Source organism: Dermacentor silvarum, chromosome 1 (assembly GCF_013339745.2).
Source record: "Dermacentor silvarum isolate Dsil-2018 chromosome 1, BIME_Dsil_1.4, whole genome shotgun sequence".
In the NCBI taxonomy this organism is placed as follows: domain Eukaryota; kingdom Metazoa; phylum Arthropoda; class Arachnida; order Ixodida; family Ixodidae; genus Dermacentor; species Dermacentor silvarum.
This window is the reverse complement of record NC_051154.1, coordinates 58,070,504-58,092,890: the sequence shown is the minus strand read 5'-3', so window position 1 is coordinate 58,092,890 and position 22,387 is coordinate 58,070,504. Positions and strand designations below refer to the sequence as shown.

General features: G+C 47.8%; 1 protein-coding gene across 1 annotated transcript in view; it reads right to left on the bottom strand.

The window, feature by feature from the left end:
* Positions 1–5,415: 5,415 nt before the first annotated feature.
* Positions 5,416–22,387, bottom strand: part of LOC119463893 (junctophilin-1) — a 101,402-nt gene continuing 84,430 nt past the window's right edge. The window contains exons 6-7 of the mRNA XM_037724715.2: positions 12,547–13,490; positions 5,416–10,677 (exon numbers count right to left, since the gene is read on the bottom strand). Of these exons, the coding sequence (XP_037580643.1) occupies positions 10,591–10,677; positions 12,547–13,490 (1,031 nt within the window). The 3' untranslated portion in view covers positions 5,416–10,590. The remainder of the gene's footprint in view (positions 10,678–12,546; positions 13,491–22,387) is intronic.

Here is a 22,387-nt window from a genome sequence, read left to right as displayed (position 1 = left end):
GCTCAATGTATAACTGCTATTGGGGTTGGCCAGCTAAGGCCTCATTATGGTATTTTTACAGTGAAGCTGTATATGGCAAGGCGAAACTAAAATCCGTCCGTCCAACGTGCGCAGAAACTACCATCATCAGCAATGGCTCGAGCGTCGTTGTCTTCTGGCTCGCTGGCGCCCCTCGGCGCAACCACGCGAATGCGCTCGTGCCTCTACTCCCGCGTTCGTCGTCGTCTTCCACAGATAGCTCCGTTGCCACTCATCATTCCAGCGTAGGCTTTCACTTCTCTTTTGTCGTCGTAATGGGGAGGCCGCGTTTACGGGGGTATGAGCCATTGCTTAAGGGGGTATGACCCATTCATTATCTTACGTGACGGACAGATTTAATTTTGAAGTAATTTAATTCTTAAGAATCGCAAGCGGCAATGCGACAACGGCGGACTGCGGGCATACCATCAGTGACGTTGTCCTCTCCATCGCAGCCGAACGTGTATGTAACCGCATTAAGGAACACAAAGACGTAACCAATAATTGAGAAAGACGTTATTGAACGGTCGGGATTAACCCAGTGATAAACAATGGAGCCACTCGTTTCAGCTTCGCTGGTTAACCATCTGTACGGAGTAATTGGGTGCTGCTTTTTTTCTTTCCTTTCTTTTTTACTATTTCGAACAGAACCTTATGTTATAGTTCTCTGGTCCTTTCAGAGGACTCCGGGAGAGCTGCTAAGGTCGCGAAGGATAGCTTTACCGCCTCACAAGTACTCAGCCTTTATTATCATCGATAGAGCGCCCACTTATGGTAGGCTTAACGCTTAGTTGCGCTGTCGGAGCACTATGAAACGATCAGTCGAGTATGTTATTATAAAACACAAGTTTGCGGCAGATGGCGCAAGTCTTGTCTTTGTACCCGAGTTTTATATACTATGTGAAGAGACGCATATACATAACTTTTGAACAATGGATCATATCAATTCATCAAATTAGATATATTTAATTATCATTTTTCGTTGCAATTCTAGCACATGCATGGGTTGAAGTTTGCAGCTTAATATTTTCGAAAGCTATTCTACTTTCTCATATATCTTGTAGTACGGTCGTGAATCAAGATATCAGCGGTTAAAACTGCGATTCAAATTTCCTATTGGCGCGTTCTGAAAGAGCGAAGCTCGTGCCGAGGCTCGTTTCAGTTTGACTGACGGGAAGGATACCTACTCGTATACCCACAGACTGCCGGCGGATAGACTCCTGTCAGCACTGATGATGAGTGAACTCGCATTGGCCTTATCCCTAGACTTTATTTGCTGCATGTCGATACTTGCGCACCACTGCTTGCGTAAGCCGTTCCTGCCGCGGGCAGCTTTATATAGTATACATCTCTGCTGGACACAAAGGTCATATATCTGCTGAAAGCCGAGTGGTTGGCCACAGCCAGTGTGCTCTTGCCCGCGGCAGTATACTGAAAAGGAGAGAAAGGGCAAGGTCAAAATATACATACTCGAACTTTGAAGACGTGCTGTTTGAAAGAGATGAACGCCAAGTCCTGAGATTCCACACAACCAGTTAGAAATTTCATTCCGTGTAGAAGCTTCTTCAAAGATACCTCTGGAGAAAAACTCAACTCGTCTTGCGCAATCCGCCGTACATCCGCAGTGACTCCTCTGCCATGGCCTGAGCGTTTATCCTATTTCATTGAATTTGGTACCGTATATTTTGCTTTTATATGGGTATTGTTTAAACCAAGACTGATTGTTGAGCTAGCTTTCTCATACTGTGCTGATGAAGACCAATGAGAGTGATTTCAAAGAAAAACATGTAAACAAGATGAGGACTCGTTTTCGGTGGCCGGTTGAGCAACATGCAGCATACAGGCGTGACAGGTGCGTTCGTCGGCGGCATGAAGTGCAATGTGATGAGCAACTCCGATTTTTGTAGTTTAACCTGTGTCCCAGTTCCCACCCAAACACACGGAGCGCCTGGAGTATTTCGAAGCGGTCGCATTAAAAGACTGTATAACAAAGGGTTTGTTGCGCTGTGGAGGAATAGCTGTGCGAATACTGGCCTAAAGCGGTCGTTTACAAATACTTTGTAAACGTGGGCCCTGATCTAGGAAAGAACGTTAATGTTATAAAGAATTTATACGGTTTGAGACGAACTTCGCCTGTATATACGACTCAGCAGACTAGAGGAAGATCAAATGATGTCACTAAAACTACGAAAGATAAGATCAAAGCTATACAAAAGACAATGGCGCTCTTTGGTCTTCAGTGCCTTTGCGTCATAAGACCTCGTCAATCACCAAATGTATAGATGGCCAACCATGTTAAACAAATTTGAACACAGCAATAAACAATAGTATATACCGGTATACGAGCGCAAGTTTCAATATTACGGTTGCGTTATCCATATTGTACCTGCTCTTATAGTTTTTGCCTACTATTGTCTTTTCTGATAGAGTGTGTTGCATATTAGTTGACTTATATCCGGTTTCCTGCATGTCGAAGTTTTTTTTATTATTATTTTGCGTGTGTCACTTAATCGTGCGCGATAATACGTTGTAAACATTTTATATAGCTTTGCTGTTTCCCGTTTTAGTCACTTCATTCTCGGTGTTATCGCTGCTTACGTTCTTTATGCTATTTATAGCTATTACACATTTGCGTGATTAATGCCTTTTGTTTCTGCAGTACGTCTTTCGTGCATGTATTCTCAGCAGGACCTCCTGACGGATTTTTTCATGGGTCCTTTTTCTGTAAAACTTCTGTAGTGTATTGTTTGTGAAACAAATGTGCAAGAAATCTTAATCTTAATCAATCTCAATTATATCTAACTTTTCTCTCTTTTTTCTTCTCTGTCTACTTCTGGGCACCATTGATTTCTAAATTTCTAGTACATAGAGGTCCTTGCAGAAATTAGTTGGCTTGCCTTTGTTGTGTGTGCTCTTAAGTTCATTCGTGTTTCCGTTCTTCTGTCTATATATATACAACTCCCCTACATTATTTGCAGTGTAAAAGCATGTCTGCAGCTTTGATACGTAGTATGGTGTGATTGCGTGCGATATTTATTTATCCTGTTCAGCCTTTTCTCCAGTGTTGCTGGTCGCCAAGTCTAACATTATCCGAAACGGACGCCCGTGAAGCAACTTCCAGCATTTCTTTTTCCTATACTATATATCAACCATTGCGTAAAATGAATTAATTATATTGTTATAAATGTGGACGGTTTCTTATGAGAATCTGATCAGTCTATCGACCAATAACAATACAAACTGCATATCTGATCAGTCTATCGACAAATAACAAGACAAACTGCATTGCTCATTTGTAAAGTCATGTGTCCGAGGCGAAATGCCGTCCACAACACTATTCTTGGTGCCCCGGGCGATTTAGATGTTAGCCACCGTTTCATTGCGATAGCAGTTATATGGACACTTCAGGTGCATTTCTGCCGTCGTCGTCGCCGTGATGTTCCGTATAAAGTCCAAGGGCGATAACGTCGTCGCCACACGGTATGTTGTATGTGCGAGTCAAAGCGTGCGAGGGTGAGCCGACGATGTTGGCTCAATCTCGCACGTGAATGAAGGGAAAGGGGGGAGGAAGCGCGCCGTCTTCCGTCGCGCGCAAGCCACTGGAGGGATGGGAGAGGGGGAGAAGGACGGCGTTCTATTCCGGTGGCGGCTGCGCATGGGGAGGCTGCATTGACTCTATCTTGAAAGCGATCTGCGATGGGGAGAGAGTGCGCCGAGCGCTGATAGCTTCGTGTGCGCTGTGTTCTCCGCGCTTAGTTCGCGTTGAAGCGAGAGCTAGCACGAAGGTCAATTTGCTCACTGCTGCTGCCGCGCTTTCTCACTCCCATGTTTCGACAGCGAGTGTAAGCGGTCATCAAGTGAGATGTGTTCATGTTTGCTTGTGCGCGCGTGGCACCATGCTTGTTAATTTAGTTACTAAACGAATGTTTACGAGTTTATACGGCCGATAATACCACTATCCTTACATCGTACAGCTGTCTTCTAATTTGCTATCGCAATCGATGCTTCACTTTCGGACGAAACTGCGACTTTTTTGAAACATCACAAATTGTGATCCACTATGCTATTGACCTATGCGTATGGCAGTAGTGCGAAAGAGGGTGTAGCGTCCTCTCCCGCATTTATGTGACTGTTAAAATATCGACAGATGGTATAGCATGATATGTACTCCAGACAGCGGCGCACAGGAGGAGCTGTTGCCGGAACTAACCCTGTAGCAACACCCCCACGAACATAGTTGGAAGGCTGCGACTCATTTCGCTTTGGTCTTGGTAATCTGAAAGGATTTCTCCTCGACGCAGCCCTCTTTGACCATATACTGGGAGCTCCAGAGCACAGTGCCCATGAATGGATATGGGCAAGACAAATCTTACTTGTGTGTAAATAATCACGCGCAAACGAATGCTCGCATGAGTACTGCGAGCTTCACGTATCGTGTCCCCGCGCTGACGTGGGCTGTAAATTTTAGCTACACAGTGTGCTACAATTGTACTCACGCGAAGAGCAATGTTTCACGATCACACATGACGGAGATGTTATTCTCCACGTGGCCCGTACTGGGCAAGCTAGGTCACTAAATACGTCTCTCACGGCGTCAGCACTATGCACTCTTTAAATCAAGACTGGTTCGCCTGTACAGCTCTGTCATAACCAACGTGAAACGGGGGTCAAACAGAGCACACCCTAACGTCGACTTACCGCACGTTTACGTATTGAGCACATCCAGACAGCCCTATCAAAATTGAACGGTTCATTCCAGTACACGTTGGACGCATGAAAATTGAGCTGCACACATGAAGATGTCGTGGGTTGCTACACAAACCATGCCACAGTCTAAGAAATCCATGCTAGTTTGCTGCTTGCGTTGATATGCCATAAACGCTTATGAAATTTCTTGCATTATGCGACATCAGAGCCATACCCCTTCATTGATTTCTAATGTAAAGCGTTTATCCAAATTTTCCAAGTCCTTGCGTGCGTACGTTACCGGTGCTGACGTCGGGTGTTGGACTGATGACCCTGTAGAACTGTCGCTGATACTATGTTCCATAGGTAGGGTGGGACGATACTTCGTTATCTACGTTAAATTTCGAAGTGTCTGGAAGGCCATAGAAGCACCGCCACACGGCCCGGCGGCAGTGCTCGTAACTCGCGCAGTGGCTTCAAAACGTTTGACGAAGACTGTACGTCCAGGCTGCACTTCGTTTAAAGCCATTAGAAAGTTTTGCTTGCCTGCTGTTTTGAAGTTGCCCGTTGAAAGCTTGAATTTTGAAATTGACTCTTGAGCACACCTACAAGAAAGTGCACTGAAACTTGGTTGACGTTGTGTAGTCCATGGCGCTCACTCCCAAATCCTGTACATGCCATTTTACGCATGCAGATTCAAACACGTGGATATGATGTCACTATAAAAGATTTTATTTCAGAATGTGTTCACGTCACATCGCTGTGTCTTGAAGGCAAAGAACGGGTGGTCACGAACGGCAACAAAGAATAACTGCAAGAGGCATAGGCACAACCGCTTCTCACAAAATATCGGAACACAACATTATAAGTAAAGGGAAAAAGTTCGTTCAACTTTGATAAATAGCTGGCTTTAAAAAAAAAGAAGAAAAAAAAACGGAAGAAAAACGAAAGACTAGTAAATTCAAATAGTTTGTGCAGTGCAAAACGAGAGCTCTTTTTTATTATTCATTTTCTCGTCGGGCTCGGCCTTCATAAAGAGCATAGTACAATTTGAGGAACACAGATATCAAACAACTGCCATAATCCCGTTATATACCAGACACGAACTCACGTTCTCGCGAAGGTGGGGCGATCGAACGGAAGTTCCTTCGCATTCGATTACCACACTCTGCGGTCACCGAAGTCTATACGTCACAGGGCTTGGGTCCGAACAGCCTGGAGTAACGAGGTTACAATCGCTCACGCAAAAGTGGCCGCTGCACACGTAGAAGAAACGAGACGCATCGTGTTGTTATACCACGGCGCGGTGGAGCCACATTTTAGGAAACCTCACGGCACCGCCCAAAAGGAGCTCAAGAAAGAGAAAAGAGGAAATGCTTGTGCGCGCACACGGAATAGGCCGTCCAGCCAGTAGCAGTTATCCGAGCTCTTAGCCGTCGTAGCCAGATGCAGCTGGTATACGAAGTTAATTAGGCGACACTGGCGACCAGTGAAACCTCTCCGGGTTACAAGAGAGTCTGGTGGGTAGCTAAAAAAAACTTCCGCGTGGATGGTCGGCGGCATCCGCGTCATTTACAGTGCAAGGGAATCGGGCAGGAAGAACGTGCGTACGGGAATAGCTGCACGCAATGGTGCCAGGCAAAAACATGTGTTTTAATCGCGTCGCTCCATCCACTTTGCATCAATAGAGCAAGTGGCGAGGAGGCAACCGCCTGCACAAAAATACATGCGCGTATAGTATTTGCGACGACGCCGGCAAAACGAACGGCACACGGGCCCCTATAGGAGACGTTGGGCCAGCCAGTGGCAACACTGCAAAAAGTGCCAGTTCACATTTCTTTCTGGTTTAATAAATTGTCGCGTACACGTTCTGATGTTGAACGCCCGTCGGTAACCACGTAAATTCTTTGGATTAAAGCAAATAAATAAGGCAGTTCTGCTTAAATAACAAACGACAAGGTTAAAACACCAAAAATATGTTTAAATGTCGTCCTAAAATAACATAACAATATCTTGAAGAATGAGAATCAAATATAGTTTGGGTAACTAGAATGGCTGCTTTGTTTTACGGTGGGCACACGAAAGGTTAACGCTCAGAGCCACACGCCTATAAAATCTTCGAAGCTTCGAACATATTTCTCCCAACAGCTGATATCAGCGTTTGGTATATAATAATAGTTAAATCAAAAGCTTCCGAGATAATAATTTGAAATGTTAATTGGCTTGTAACATAAAAAGTCTCATTGCCAAGGCTTACAACTTCGTCTGCCGTGTAAATTCGCCAGTCATTGGTTGTTGGAAATAATTGTACCGTCCATTTTATAGGTTAACATCCAATACCAACGAGTATTGCCTTGGAAACATAGCATTTGGAGTTGAAGCAAAGGCTTCTTCGTGCATCCGTGAGTGGTTCATCAGTAATTACTTGGCCGAGTACACAATAAATGATTATTGACAAAGTATTCGTCATTGGTACTGATAAAAATAATGCCAAAGTCGCTCTCCTACTAATTGTTAGGTAATCGGGATAATCGTAATTCTACCCCAATGAACCGAATTATTTTATAAGCAAGTTCTTAAGGCTGATTGCGATCACGAATGCTCACCTATACTGTAACGGTCTCCGAAGACTCAGCCGCTCACATGCCTTGAAGAACTTCTAGGTTATATTTGTATATATCGGGAATCTCGTGTGACTTAATCTGCTTTCCAGTCACTTCTTGCGTGCCCAAGCAGCGTTCACCATCTCCAGCAACTAAGGTGTGGCCGAGAAGCCGAATGACTAGATGACAAGCACAAGTTCTTATGCTCATTTTTTTTTTCGAGTGATCTTAACAAGACTAGACGAAGTTCCCTCTGTGCCTACTGAGAACCTACGCGGCAAGATGAAACCGCATTTTTTCTTCACTACACAAGAAATCTCTATCGTATACTCCCTACCTTTTCACAACACACAACTTCCGGCAGGATAAAATGCACCGCGCGTACGCGGTGAGAACAAAATGGTTTAATAAGTAAAATTTCGACAACCTGAAGAGGAAGAAAGATTTACAAACAAACCGTGACATGTGTCCTGTCAATCCACGGCAGTGGACAATATTGATTCCCAAAGTAAGTGGCAAAAAATAGAGGACGTGAACAATATAAGCATTGATCATCGTTCCCAAGCACCGAAAGAAGAAGAACAGTTAAAAAAAAAACTAATCCGGATTCGGGTATAATCGGGCTTATGCCAGAACGCAGAATTAAGCACAACTGAAAGACGGGCGCAAAAATAGATATATCCCAAGTCGAACTAACGCTACAGCATCGCTACCACTAGAAATCGAGGCACTAATGGTGCTGCAGTACATGCTGTCATGAAAGCTGCTTTGCACAGCGCCACCACGTACCACTGTAGCGTTGTCGAGGTTCCCGGAAAGAAGAATGCGAACATCGTGCTTTATCTGTGTGCGCGTATGAAAGGCCAGCAACTGCGCAGGCCGAAGAAAAAATAGGATTTAAAAAAATTACAGCAACCAGAGGGCACCAAAATACTCCTTTTGAACAGATCCACTTCTGGCTGGGCGCTGCGTGCGAACGATGACTCGTGACAGGCTCTTCAAGCGAGCGAAGTGCCCCACTACGTCCCGCCTTTCTGATTGCTTTTCAACAAGCGACTCGAACATGTCGGCCGCACTAGCGGATATGTTGCCACACGGCAGTGGCACGTCCCAAGGAGAAGAGCACGGCGTTCTAGAAGATCGTGGCCCCTTACGGCGGCGCGACACACACAGCCCTCAGGCTACGCATCGAGATTGTATGCATTGCTCTTCAAGCGTAGCTGCCTCTCTTAACAGCAATGCCATGCGTACCGATACACATAACAAGAACTTCGTCTCTAGCGATCATGAACATGCCGGAAAGGTACAACCATCAAGCTGCTTCTGTCCTTTCAACTCCGCCGATCCCAGCGGCCTAACCTGAGCCGAAATCCAGCCGACATGAAACGACAACAATGCGTTCCCAACAAACAGCGCAATTCTTCCGAGTGAAACGTGGTGACAGACAAGAACAAACGGCAGCCTTTCACCGTACAACGCCGCACCGCAAGAAAGCGTCTCATGTGCGTGCTTCTATAGAGAAAACGAGCACCTAATTGGAAGCGCGTAAACAGGTGTGCTTCCGAACCAAACCTGTTCGGTTGTGCGAAACACGGCCCACCATGCTGTGCATCCTAGCGATGCGCTATAGCTAACACTGGAGTAGGGCACTGGTGTGCCCGTCTGACACCATCACAAAGTTTGTGGATGCGCTTTGCTTGAGCTATAACATGCAAAAGTCTAACCTGAAAGAAACAGGTAACAGAAACGGATAAAGAGAGGCCCGTAGAAAGGGCACACAGCACAACTAAGAACAACCACAGATTGTTGTTTTATATATATATGTATGTATATATATTTATGTATGTATATCAATGCTAGGTCTACATTTTGCGTGCACTTGTGTTTGCACGTTTTAAAAATGCGTATCACCCGGGGCAAAACATCACCTCGTGTTCGTATGCTCGTGACCTTCTAAAGGTACGCTTCTCATTCACTCGCTTGACACGTGATCACCTGAAAGATGTACTCTAAGATAAATATAGTGCACAGCACGAACAGAAGCCACTAGCCGGTTTCTCCGCGCAGGCAGGTGTGTGTAATGTACGAAGAAAAAAAATGCATGATTCACGTCAAGTTTTGTAGTAGGGCTCTGAGACATGACGATGAAACGTGTGCCTGGCCGCTGGCGCGGTGCGGGCTAGTAGTATGAAACACCAAATGCAATATTCACCGACAATACGCTTAGTGGAGGGCTTGACCGAGTGCAAGCGAGGAACTGAAAAAAAAAAAAAAAAAGAACACGACATGGCGTCCGCTCGCTATTAGATCTGCTGTAAAAAATATGAGACCGGTGCCTGCTGCGGGTTACAGGTGATAGTGCGATCGTGCATTAAGACGTTGTATTCGTACACCATGCGTTACAAGAAAGAAGAGCGAAAAATGCACGTTATGGGAAGAAAGGAACGGCGAGAGCTGGCAGGGGGGTTTCGCGCCTTCCGAGACCTGAAGTTGTCCTTTGAATTTACATCTGTGACCCGCCTGCTGCACTTTCCTTCGCCAAACACACCGCCTAAGCGAGAAATTGATAGGTGACAGTGCTTAGACGAGAACAGGACGCGGCAGCGCCTGGTGGGAATTGTAAACGGCTCCGGCATGTGTGCTGCAGATCGGCCACCTGAGACAAAGCGAACGAGGGCAAGCACCGCGCATGGTGCTACGAGGCGATTCTGGAAAGAACGTGGCAACAAGCTGCTTGATGCGCTTCTATACAACCTGACGGCTCGGCCGAAGGAGGCGGGGAACATTTATCTCTCTTTTTCGGGCGTCTCGCATATCCTCGCCCTCAAAAGCACCCCCCCTCGACGATTTGAATTCTGCGGCGCCGGCTGTACGGGCGAGCCCGCTCTGATTCCGCAGGTAATTGGTGCGGCACAACCGGTGGTGGACACGCGACGTTCGAGGCTGCACGTGTACGAACCGGCGCTCTCGCTGCCGTGCACGCCGCTGGTGGAACGCGAGAGAATTGAGCAGAAAGCTGACAAGTGCATGACAGTGAGGTACGTTGCAGAGAGGGGGAGATTATGTGTTGTCGTCGTCAACCAGCCAGCAACATGAACAACCACCGCCGGCCGCCTCAGGCCCGTGCCGCGGCTAACAAGGCGAAGTCCATGCACCCGGTGCAGGTCACGGAGCAGGAGTCCGGGGCAGGGGGACTGACGGGCGCCGCCGGCACACGGGCCACGCGACCGGCGCGCCGGAGACACACACGGGGTCCGAGTCCAGCTGCTCCCAAAGGGAACGGCTACGTCAGCAGCTTGAAAAACATGATGGCCAGGCTGATGTTTATAAACAGCACGAGCATCACCAGCTGCTGCCTCGAGAACCAATCCTGTAAAAGCGGTGGCAAACAAGGGAAACCCGCAAGGCGGTTGGTGAGACGCTCCAAGAAATACATCACAGGCACTTCATAACGGAAGGCATGATATACGTATATGGGTGTGTCAAGGCAAGATTAGAGACTAGCGCCCATATTCACAAAACTTCTGTGAGCGTTACCTCATTGATAGGCGTTCAGGTGCCCGCCAATTATAGTATAGCGATCGGCGTGATAATGAGCTGGTCGATCATGGGTGGCACTTACGTGAGATAAGTTTTGTGAATACGGCCCCTGGTTGATATCATTTACACAAGTCGTCTCGCGTCGCATCATTTTGGACGCGTTAAGAAAAAAAGAAAAAGGCTGCGCACGTTTGCTTGCCAGTTTTCGAGTCAACGAAGAAAGCGGAACTCAAGAGCACATTTCTTAGTTAAAAATTCCTAATAAGCTATTCTTGCCATATCGTATCTCTTCTGCAAAAAAAAAAAAAATTGCTCTCTTTGAAAATGCTTGGCATGCGAGCTCGCGGGCATGAAAGTCTCATTTCTTTTTAAGGCTTTCTTAATTATTGCGGCTCACAGACTGCAGGGCGTCTGTGAGCCACAATAATTTGTCCGTAATTTGTCCGTTTCTGTGCACTCAGGCTTTTTTGCAAAAAAGCCAAATGACAAACAATATTGCATGAGAAGGTGAAGTCACGGTAAAATAATGAAAGTTATGCAGAGGGCATGCAGTCAGACGATGCAGCAATGTTTATGGTCGAGCCACGTTGGTTCGTGTTATCTTTTTGTTTTGTTTTTTTCATTTGTCCGCAAGTTTTTGCAGGACTTAAAAATGTTCATTTGAAAAGAAGTTACTCAGAGAAAGCTCAATGGTGAACGTAAACTGTCAATCGCTAGTTTAGCGAAGTGGCGATATCGCCAAAGTGATGCTACATAAGCTGTTTCATTGACACTGACGCGGCCGGTCACTGAGAACCTGTTTCGCGATATTTTGCAAGCCTAAGCTGAACAGGACTGAGCCTAAAACTCCAAAGCCGCAGCCGAGCGGACCAATACCACTCGCACCAAGAGATGGAGGGAGAGAAAAAAATACAGGGTAAGTGGGGGTGCGGACACGAGGCTGGGGAGGCACCTTGACGACAGCGAGAGTAGGCGACGCGATAAATAACTCGTGTACGTCATACGGCGCAGGGCGTAACGAGGTAGCAGGACATGGCGGCCTGTTTACCAGGTGTCAGACGCTGTACGCGCACTCTCAGGCGGCGTACACTGCTGAAGCACAGACAGCCACGTCCCAGTGTACGCACCGCGAGATCCGGCCATGGATGCCGGATCAAACTTGGCGCATGCAGTAAGATCTCCCAGTAACTATCTGCACGAGGGCAGATTTCTGGAGAAAATGGCAGGGAACGCAAAACGCCTGACGCAATACGAACAGACACGTCATGTTTGTGCCCTTTAGAATGAGTATCATATGTGTATATCACGTGTAAATTCTTCTTTCTGAGGTTTTGCGTGCCAAAACCACTTCCGATTATGAGGCACGCCGTAGTGGAGGGCTCCGGATTAATTTTGACCACCTGGTGTTCTATAACGTGCACTACAGCGCAAGCATACGGGCATTTTTGCATTTCGCCTCCATTGAAATGCGGCCGCCGTTGCCGAGATTCGATCCCGCGACCTCGTGCTCAGCAGCGCAACGCCTTAGGTGACTGAGCCACCGTGGCGGGTACGTGTAAATTGGCGTTGAGTACTTTGAAGAGCATCCGAAAGTCTGAAAGGCAGCAAACGAAAATATAGCTGGAGGCGTTTGAGCAAACTCAGGCGAAGAAAATTCGTGGCGCTTCATATGGTCGCATTTCAATACGGGCGGACGCACCTTGACGTCGGAATTGAACAGGTAGAGCAGCGGGTTGGTGCGCAGCCTGTGCGCCTGCTCCTGCATCCTGCGCAGCTCGTCCCTGCGCTGGGAGCTGAGGACGGACACCTCCTCGCGCGACATGAAGGGTGGCGCGGCAGCCGCGGCGTCGGCGATGTTGGGAAGACTCTTCTTGCGCGTCAGCGCCTCGGCGGGCGCCGGCGCGGCCAGCCGGCGCCGGGGCGCAGCCACGTACAAGCTGGCCGCCCGGTGGTGGCTGCCCTCGTCCGGTGGCATGTTGGGCAGCGTCGAGCGCCGGCCGCCGCCGCCGCCGCCGCCTCCACCGCCTGGCACTCGCGTCGGCGACGAGTCGCCGTCCATGGACTCGGAGACGCCGGAGTCCGGCGTACAGTCGGCGCCGCCGTATATGGCCGTTAGCGGCGGCAGCTGCTGGTCAGCTTTGTGGTGCGGTGGCGTGCGGGACGGTGGCCGCTCGCGCCGGTACTGCTCGAAGTGGTCATTCATCGCCTGCTGGAAGGAGTAGCCGTCGCGTTGGGTCTGCCGGCCGTGAAGCGAGCCGTGTGGCGTGCGCGGCGGTGGCTCCGGCGCGCCGGGCACCTGTGGCATGGTGTCTTCGACGCGCTGCGGCAACTGCTGCGGCAGCGACACGGGCTGCGCGTGCTGCACGGGTGCCTGCGGCGGCGCCTGCAGCGGCGGCGCCGGCTTGGCGTTGGCCACGGGCGGCGTGCCCTGGCGCGACCCGGCGGGCTTGCTGCTTTGCTGCTGGTGAGCCTTGGTGAGCGCGTTGAGGAGTTGCTGCTGAGCTGCGTCCAGCTGCGGTGCCGTCAGTTCCTGGGCGCGTGTCGGTTGGAACAGCGAGCGCCTGCGCTGCGGCGTCGCGCCGCCGGCACTCACGCGGAGCTTGGCCAAGTCCGGAACCTCTGCTAATTTCTTCAGCAGGTCCACTGCGAGTACAAGCAGCCGCCATTGCACAACGCGCCGAGAGTCGCGAAAAAAAATCGTGCAAGGAAAGAAAAAAAATAATTTTTAGCTATATAGGTGACACCTCATTGGAAAGAGGCGTCACATAGCTTGCGCTTCTGGCACCGAATTCGCAGTCTGTAAGACCTGCGCCGGCCAATGGACGGCCGTCTTGCTAATAACACGTTAAATATCACGAGGATTAGCTGACCCCTGCTCTTACAAAGAGTTCAAGTATCGTACTACGTAGGTAGGTAGGGTTAAATGGGGATCAACTGGACAAGTTGAACGTATGCCTCCGGCTACCTCATTTCAATTATATGAAAAGTATACATTTGCTTTGAAGAAATGAATAAATGATCATGAATAAAATACATTAACAATAATTTTAAAAATGACACTTCAGCACGCGCAAACACTAACACATACTAAAGAAGAAAAAAAAAGGGGGGGGGGGGGGGGGCGACCGGAACAACAACAACAACGAACGCGAGTCATATTGCATAAAATCGGCCCGGATATTTTGAGCACATCTTCGTACTAATAAAGACGTCGTTCATTACAGTAACAGCTGTTCCTTTCAAGTCCACTAACTGGCAACGGTCTAGGTAACGTTCCCTATAGTGACAATGGATGATTGCCCCGCGCCCTAAGGTTGTAGCGTAGCTGTTGCCTTTGCTGCGAATATAGGGAGCAGTCCAGCAAATCGCGGACTATGTCCCTGGCCGCCACTCCACAAGCACGCAACGCGTAGTTTGCAAGATTGACTTTTAAAAAGAAGGTGCTTAGTGCATGCAACACGAAGGCGAAAGCGGTGAAACAGGGTTTCTACACTTCCCATGTACACATATTTCAGTCCATGGATCTTTATCGAACCATGCCGCCGGTGATCTTCTGGCTAAGGTTTCAAAAACAATTTGCACAAAAGTTCAGTTGGCTTCGTTGCTTAGCCAGAATTCATGTGCAGCCGCGGAGCAACCAAATTTTTGTGGGGGCATTCGATGCAGCACTCATGCGTGGAGACCGATGCAGGTTCGTTTATTGGCAGGCTGCCTGCATCTCTATGATCATAAAGATCCAGACTTACGGCATATATATATATATATATATATATATATATATGACAAGAAGGCAATGATATCCGTGAGTGAATAAAGCAAATTGCATTGTTGCAGATTTGTTTACGGTGGAAGTGTTTAGCTCGACGTCTGTGTTGCAAGGAGTTCATTAATTGATCGCAAACAGCACAACTAAGAACACCACATCTTTGAATAAATAACACCTAAAAAATTTGCTTCTCCCCACTCGATTATATTCATTTATCAAGTTCGTGATCTCTCCAGTTTAATTATACTTTTTATTTGTAGGTGACACTGTACACGGGCTTTAAAGCTCAATGCTATGCTTTCTATATGTAACATTTGGTTAAGGATGCAGACATTAAATTCCGAGTCATATTGAGCTGTTTGTAATACGGCGTTTATTTTCATTAATGAACAGCTTGAACGAAGACGCGTAAGGGGATTACAGTACACTCGTCTGTCGAATTCGTGAGAAACGCTGTACAGTATGGTTAACAGAGAGAACTGCTAACGCGTCTACTCGTAAAATAAAGTCCGATGTTCCGTTGTACTCATTGGCTTCGCTTGCAACCAACATGTTGCTTTGGTGGTAGCAGTGTTATGACATCAAATTGGAAGAAAACTTTGTACCTTAAGTTATGTTTATGAATGCATTCTACAACTATTTATGGTAGATTCCGACACTCTCGCTTACTGGAATCGTATGTTCACCGCTTACGAGTACGTCGTTTCTAAGTTTTTAATGTCGTTACAATTGGTCGCATCGCAGTGTCAGATATGGAAAGCCAGTCTAAGCTGAAGGCTTCCTTTGTTCCTCGTTCTTTATTGTACTGGCTTGCAGCAGAAACTGCTGCTTTGAGCTCTCTCTCTCTCTCTCTCTTATTTCTTTAGTGTCAGTGTAGACGTCTGAACAGACTCGATAGGTGCTCCGTCATTTTCTTCGTTCATAAGAAGCTTCATAGCTGATTTTTTTTTTTTTTGCTCTCTTCACGTACTGTGCATCTAAAATATTTTGATCTTTCATTCGTTAATGAACGCCTTAAATTTAAACTGTTCATTTATATAAGGATTCATAACCAGATGAGGAGTTAGGAATTTCAGATACGTAATAAGGAAAGTTCTATTACATACACATGTGTCTCATTTCAGCGGACATCGTAAACCGATGCTGAGCATTCGGCAGGTGACTGCCATTAAGCTGTTGGCTGTACTCGTCAAGGCGACAATGGTCGCTCACTGAACTCTAGGCGTCGACCCAATAATAAACATTTACCCCCTCGAGTTGTTTCATACTCGGGACAAGTTATCCAGGTCCTTTTTATACGACGCAACGGCGCCATTGCGTCTTCATGCAGTTGTTTTTATTATTGCCAGCGACTTTCTGCTAACTTTTCCATAGACTAAACGACACCCCAGCAACGGCTGTTTCTAAGACGCAGGCGCTGAAAAGTCGAACGATCTAACTTCAAGATGTCTTTCATTTCTCTCTCTTCTGTCTCTCTTTTTTTTATGTATGAGGGAAGAAAAAAAAAACGTAATGCGGCGATCCTTCCGAATAGGTATAGGCACTTTGCCAAGAAGCCGTGCTCTTCGCCGCAAACAGCTGCGCGGCCTTCCAGAGACTGGAGAAGCTGACAACGAATACACGACTGCTGAGGGAAAGCATTGTTTCTTCATGATACTTATCCACGAATTTTCCTCAACTCTATAGAAATGACTAGCTTTAAGCACAAAAACAAAATGTGACAGCACGTTGACAAATAACGTGGGAACGTACGAAATATAGTCCCCAAATAAGTTAAGTAGAGGGACCGTGACGTTGAATATTGTCGACCTTAAGCTCCATAATTTTCGCAATTCTTTCTTATGGTACTAACGTACAACAGTGGAGTTCAGTTTCTTAACCAAGTTTTGTTCTGTTTTGCTTGTTTCTTTGTTTTTTATGGAAGGGCTGGGGAAGGCAGTGTGAATATGGCGAACGACAAAGCTGTGCACAGTGCGAAGTACAAGCACAAGTTGGAACGCACAAGCTGGGAGGTTCATCAGTAACCAAGGTAGTATGTATGGAACAGAACACTTGCGTCAGAGTGCTCAAAGCACAAATTTTTTGAATGACGCTAGGTCAGCAATACCGAGACCTGCTTGACAGCAGGCGAGAGAAACGTAAGGGCTAGAAGTAAAATTTTATAGCGTACTACAGACAGACAGATCACTCAAACACTAGGTTGCCATTTCTCGGCTTCGTGAAATGGTTCACCTGAACCGTCACTTTCAAACCAAGAATGCCAGCAGAAATTTTAAACTCATTTCTTCTTCTAAACTACCTTGCCGTGTAAAGATTTCATTGAGTTTAACATTTATGCCTCACGATCGATTGCTTCCTACCAACGACCTTGAACCACAGCACGATGGAAACTTAATTACTTGCAAAATATTCAAGTCAAAAGAACGCCTGCGCAGAATGCAATCTTCCGCGGCCGAAAGTAATTCACGCACCGACAGCGACATAAGTTTGAAAACGACGGCTAATACTCCAAACACCCAAAAGTAGGAAAATGCGCGTGCAGTGACGGCTTGGATGCCTTGCGCAGAGCTGGGCACCCTCAAAGCTAATCCGGCTTGCCGCGAGATCGCCGAGAAGTCAGCGGTGTGGCCGCGGCGAGCAGGCGAGATACAGCGTGCTCACCGAGCGATTGCGGCTGGGCGCCGTTACGCGGCATATTCCGAGCCCACTCCGAGAAGCTGAGCAGAGGTCGATCGCTGATCGTTTGCCGCAGGGCAGGCCTACACTCGCGAAGGCGCGTTAGCGCAAAATGCGGTCAAGTGCAGAGAAAACTCACCCAACGCCGGTGAAGAGTCACCTCAATTCCGAGTGTCGCGCGCGCGGGGCCGACCGCTTTGGGCCACTCTCGATTTAGCTGTGGAGCAAGGTGGCGCGGCCAAAGGCGCCCGTCCCGAAGAAAGGGGAGCCATTCCGCCCCGAGAGAACGCGTGCCAACATTCCCCCGACAGCGCAGCGGCCACTTCAGGCGACGCGGCGGGTGCTTGTCGCGTGCAAAAATGCTCGCGTGCAGCAGCAGCGCAGGTCTCGTTGCGGCTCCACTCCGGAGGGGTTTTCATTGCATGTTCCAATAAGCATCGGCCGCACGTGCTCGCGCGTGAGTGGTGTGTGTGCGTGTGCGCGTGCATGCGCGCGTGCGTGCGTGCATGTGTGTGTGCGTGCGTGTGTGTGTGTGTGTGCGCGTGCGTGCATGTGTGTGTGTGCGTGCGTGTGCGTGTGCGTGTGTGTGTGCGTGTGCGTGTGCGTGTGCGTGTGCGTGTGCGTGTGCGTGTGTGTGTGCGTGTGTGGTGTGTGTGTGGTGTGTGTGTGGTGTGTGTGTGGTGTGTGTGTGGTGTGTGTGTGGTGTGTGTGTGGTGTGTGTGTGGTGTGTGGTGTGTGCGTGCGTGCGTGCGTGCATGTGTGTGCGTGCGCATGTTCGTGTGCGCGTGTGCGCGTGTGCGAGCGCGTCTGCGTGTGCGTGTTTGTGCGCATGTGCATGTGCGTGTGGCCAAGCGCTTTGCATCAGTGACGTGTATGCGTTGCGATCCAGACCACGTCAAGTCCCCGTACTTCACCGCAGAGCTCAGAATAATGATATCCACAGGGGTCAAGCATTCATGGAACGTAAATATGTTCTAACACGTCAGATTGCACTCCAAAGTGAGATTATGCCGTTTGAATTACGACTATCCGCCCGCAAACAAATAATTTTGCGGGGTATGCGACGATTATCGTCGATTGACGTCCAGTGAACTAAACCTCGAATGCGCCTAGAGCCAAGTCACACCCGGTCGTGGTACCCAAGATTGCTCCATCTCGCGTTTGAGACAGCTGCGCTAGGCTCGTAATTTTCGGCGTTCGAATACTGTTAATCAGGAATTATACCTTTCTGCTGCGAGCGAGTGACAATGTGTATGCTGCCACAGAAGTTATTTTTGTTATGTCTGGCATATATCAGCTGCACATACTAGGAGGCTTTGATGAAATATGTCCGCGGTGTACAGATAATGAAACGTCTCTTGTGCATCCCAAGGCATTTGTTTCATGCAAGCGCAAGCTAACGAAAACATCCCCATTTCACGGGCTCATGCATCCACATTTCACAACGATGCTGACAATGCGTCGGCATAACAATTAATGGCGGCATAACAATGACTATACACGAAAGTGACGACGACGTCATAACGAAAGCGGCACGATGACGATGATAACGTTGAAGGCACAACGAGCGCGGCCCCTAGGACAACATTGAACTGCGCGACAGACGGGACACAAAGAAGAACAATAACTTTATTGAAAGTACGGCGAGTTATTCGGGGATTTGGCCGAAAGGAAACAAATTAGTGCTGTTCGGTTTATTTCTCTGTGTCCAGTCCATCGCACAGTTCGCAGCAATGAATTCTAGTCTCCGTATCTCTCTTGGCTTGACGACGAGAACGATTTAGAGCGCGCGCATTGAACGTTACACTACAGCGTTGCGCGCAAGCTCTGTTCCCTAAGTAGTAAAACGGAACAGAAAATAAAAAAGGAAGAGGAAATGCAAACTTGAGATAAGAGGCAGCGGAACCGTCGTTGTAACCCGTGGATTCATAACAGCAGGTTTCAGGTTTAAGTCGGTAAGCATTGTTCAAAGGAAACATGGCAGCCGGGTGAGCCACCGCAAGGTACAGTCAACAACCCCGCAACCGAATCAAGTAAGCGCACGAATGTGACAACTGCAGCACACGGCGTACACTGTCGCGCTCGACGGGAGTGGACGGACGGGCTAACAGCTAGCCGCGTAGTGAAGCGTGCCGCAAGATGTCACCGCGCAATTTATGCCCAAACGGAGACGAACAAAAGTCGTTGCTTGTCATGTACAGCCTCGATAGCCGAGGTATTCGGCAGTGACCTTTTCCGCGCGCAGTGGGGGGAGGAGGCAGCGTTGGAGGCACGAAACGCACGAGGAGGACTCTCGTTCGGATTTACGATCACGATCATAAAGATTCAAGCCGAAAGACGCGTTTCGCGGAGTCACCCTGGCGCCGGCGCGACAAACATTCGATATTTCACCTCCACCTTGACGGGGCAAACTTTGCAGAAGAAGCGCGCCTCCGCGCGCTCCCCCTCTACGCGCTGTAGGCGAAGGTGATCCCCAGAGCACCGCCGCTGGGACGGCCGCTGGCAACATCGACAGAACCAGGGGCGCCCAGCCGCGGCGAGCAAACACCTTGCGTCACACCGAGACGACCGGGCACAACGAGTCCTTGGCGTCGCGCGAAGAAGCCGGCCCCGCTCTTCCAGACAATGCGGGGCACGTGACGTCACAATTTGCGTGGAACACTACCTTTATGAAGCGATCGGAAACAAGTGGGTGCGTCTTAGAAACGTCGTGACATCACCCTTCCAATGAGCCGGCCGAGTCTTTTTTTTTTTTTTTTTTTTTTTTGTTATCAACTTGTCCTTTCCTCGTAGGCGTTGTTTCATAACTGGCTTATTTGCGCTTTGTAACAACGGCGAGTATCAGCTGTGTGGTTGTTATACTTAAGAAGACTAGATTTAATATAAAACATTGACCGAGATTGGCAAAATATTAATACACGACGCGTACAAAACCCTTGAAGTTTCTACCAAGTTCTAGCTTTAGGAAGTTCCCATAGTCCTGGCGAAAAGGAGTCCGGTTCACTTAGTAATCAAGCTTAGGAATAAGGGGCATGAACAACCAACGCGCCTCGCGGCCGTGATGTCGCCCCAGGCACGCTTTCTAACGGAAAGCCCTGTTTCTTGCACATTAAACAAAATTAAATTATGGGGTTTTACGTGCCAAAACCACGATCTGATTATGAGGTACGCCGCAGTGGGGGACTCCGGAAATTTGGACCACCTGGGGTTCTTTAACCGGGTGTTTTCGCATTTCGCCCCCATCGAAATGCGGCCGCCGTGGCCGGGATTCGATCCCGCGACCTCGTGCTCAGCAGCCCAACACCATAGCCACTGAGCAACCACGGCGGGTATGTTTCTCGCACATAACTTATCACAGAGGTCACTAATAAAAAAGACTGTGTGGAAGAAAGAGCGAGGGCGAGAGAGAGACTCGGCCGTCTGAGATCCCCAGATGGTCAAAATTATTCCAGAGCCCTTCACTACGGCATCCTTCACAACCCACTGTGTGTAGTGCCGCGACGACAAGCCACACTATATAAATTTCAGGGTTTTAGAAAGTTGAAAGACTGCTTGTTGCAAAAACATGTATCGAAGCTACCAAAAAGATGTTTCGAAATTGCTGTCCTCCTATAGCATCAAGTACCAGTCACAGTACAAACCCAAAATAAGAGATATGTTCCAGAGACTTGAAGACATCTCAGGGATATAATCAGTTTTCAAGTTGGTTTTTATTACTGACTGGTGGGTAATTCCACGCCAAACGCGCCAGCCGAAAGCTTGACCCTCTCCGACTTCTCTTTAAAAAAAAATTACGGGCACTTAATGGGTCTAAAGAAATGCATTCCCAAAATATTTTGGGTGAAAAAATTTCTCAGCTTGAGCGCCATTTGAATTCTACCCTAAAAACAAAACTTGACGCACAATAAAAATATTGAATCCTAATTCAATGAAAGCGGATCTTTCGTCTCAGTATCTTAGAAAAATTGTGCTTTATACTATGCACTCTGCTTTGTTGGAGCCGACCTTATTTTTAGTATATTAATAATGCAGGCAAAAAAGATCAATTCGGCGCAATTGTTTTAGGTTTTCTATAAACATTTAGATTTATCCGAAGTTGTTTTGGGAAATATTCCACGCAGTCTTGTGATAGCGAATAATCAGTTAAAATATTTTGGCTAGCAACTTGTGCCACGTTTTCCGCTGTGAATTTCTCCTTCAGGTGGTCAACCTAAATATATGAAACGTTCCGTGTTTCATAGAACGGCCCTTAAAATTTTGTTTTCAAAAGTTTAATCCGAGTGATTTTTTTTTGCAAAAAATTTTTGAAGTTTAGTCGTCACTCCATATACGGCGCCGTTGACCAGCCGTGCATCTTCACTAAATTACGCCCCTGGAGAAGGTGGGAAAGTTTACGCACTGACTGCGTTTTTTGCAGAAGAGCGTTGCAAAAGTGCTTGAGACTGCTGTGCCACTGTTTATTTACTAACCACCAACTCCTTTGTCGATGAATACGAAGTCAGCCCCACACAATTCACGGAGAATGACTATTGATGTAAGGGGTGGAATAGTCGTGTACCCGTGACTTACACAGCTCTTTGGTAGCATGGCACTGGTTTGATTTTTAATGCGATTAGCGTTCTTTGGGAACTTTATCCACTTTCCGGTTTTGCGGCTTGTATTTAACCTGTTTACCGCCAACTAGGGTAGAATTGGCGACGTTAATCCCTTGTATCTCATGCTGCTCGTAGTCGAAGAAGCAGATATTTAATGGCTGATTTTCCATTACAAGGTACCAAGTGATACAAAAAAATTCACCGACGATTACGATACTCCCTAATGCGAAATTTGAGCATTAGGGGGTTAGGGTTGAATTCCAGCAGTTGCGTCGCTCATTGTTCAAAAAGAAAGCGTCAACATGAGAAAGCGTAGCTCGTTCGGAGCGCATTCTCTAGCGGTGGCAGCGCAGGCGAAGTAGCGCATGCGCAGTGGGTCCGAAGCCCCCGCCATCGCTTTATTTCCATTAGTACATTCTAGTTTCAATATATTGGTATCGGTGGACACGCTCGCCGCATGCCTTAGTAATGACGTCATCGGCGACCGGGTGACTGCATACCAG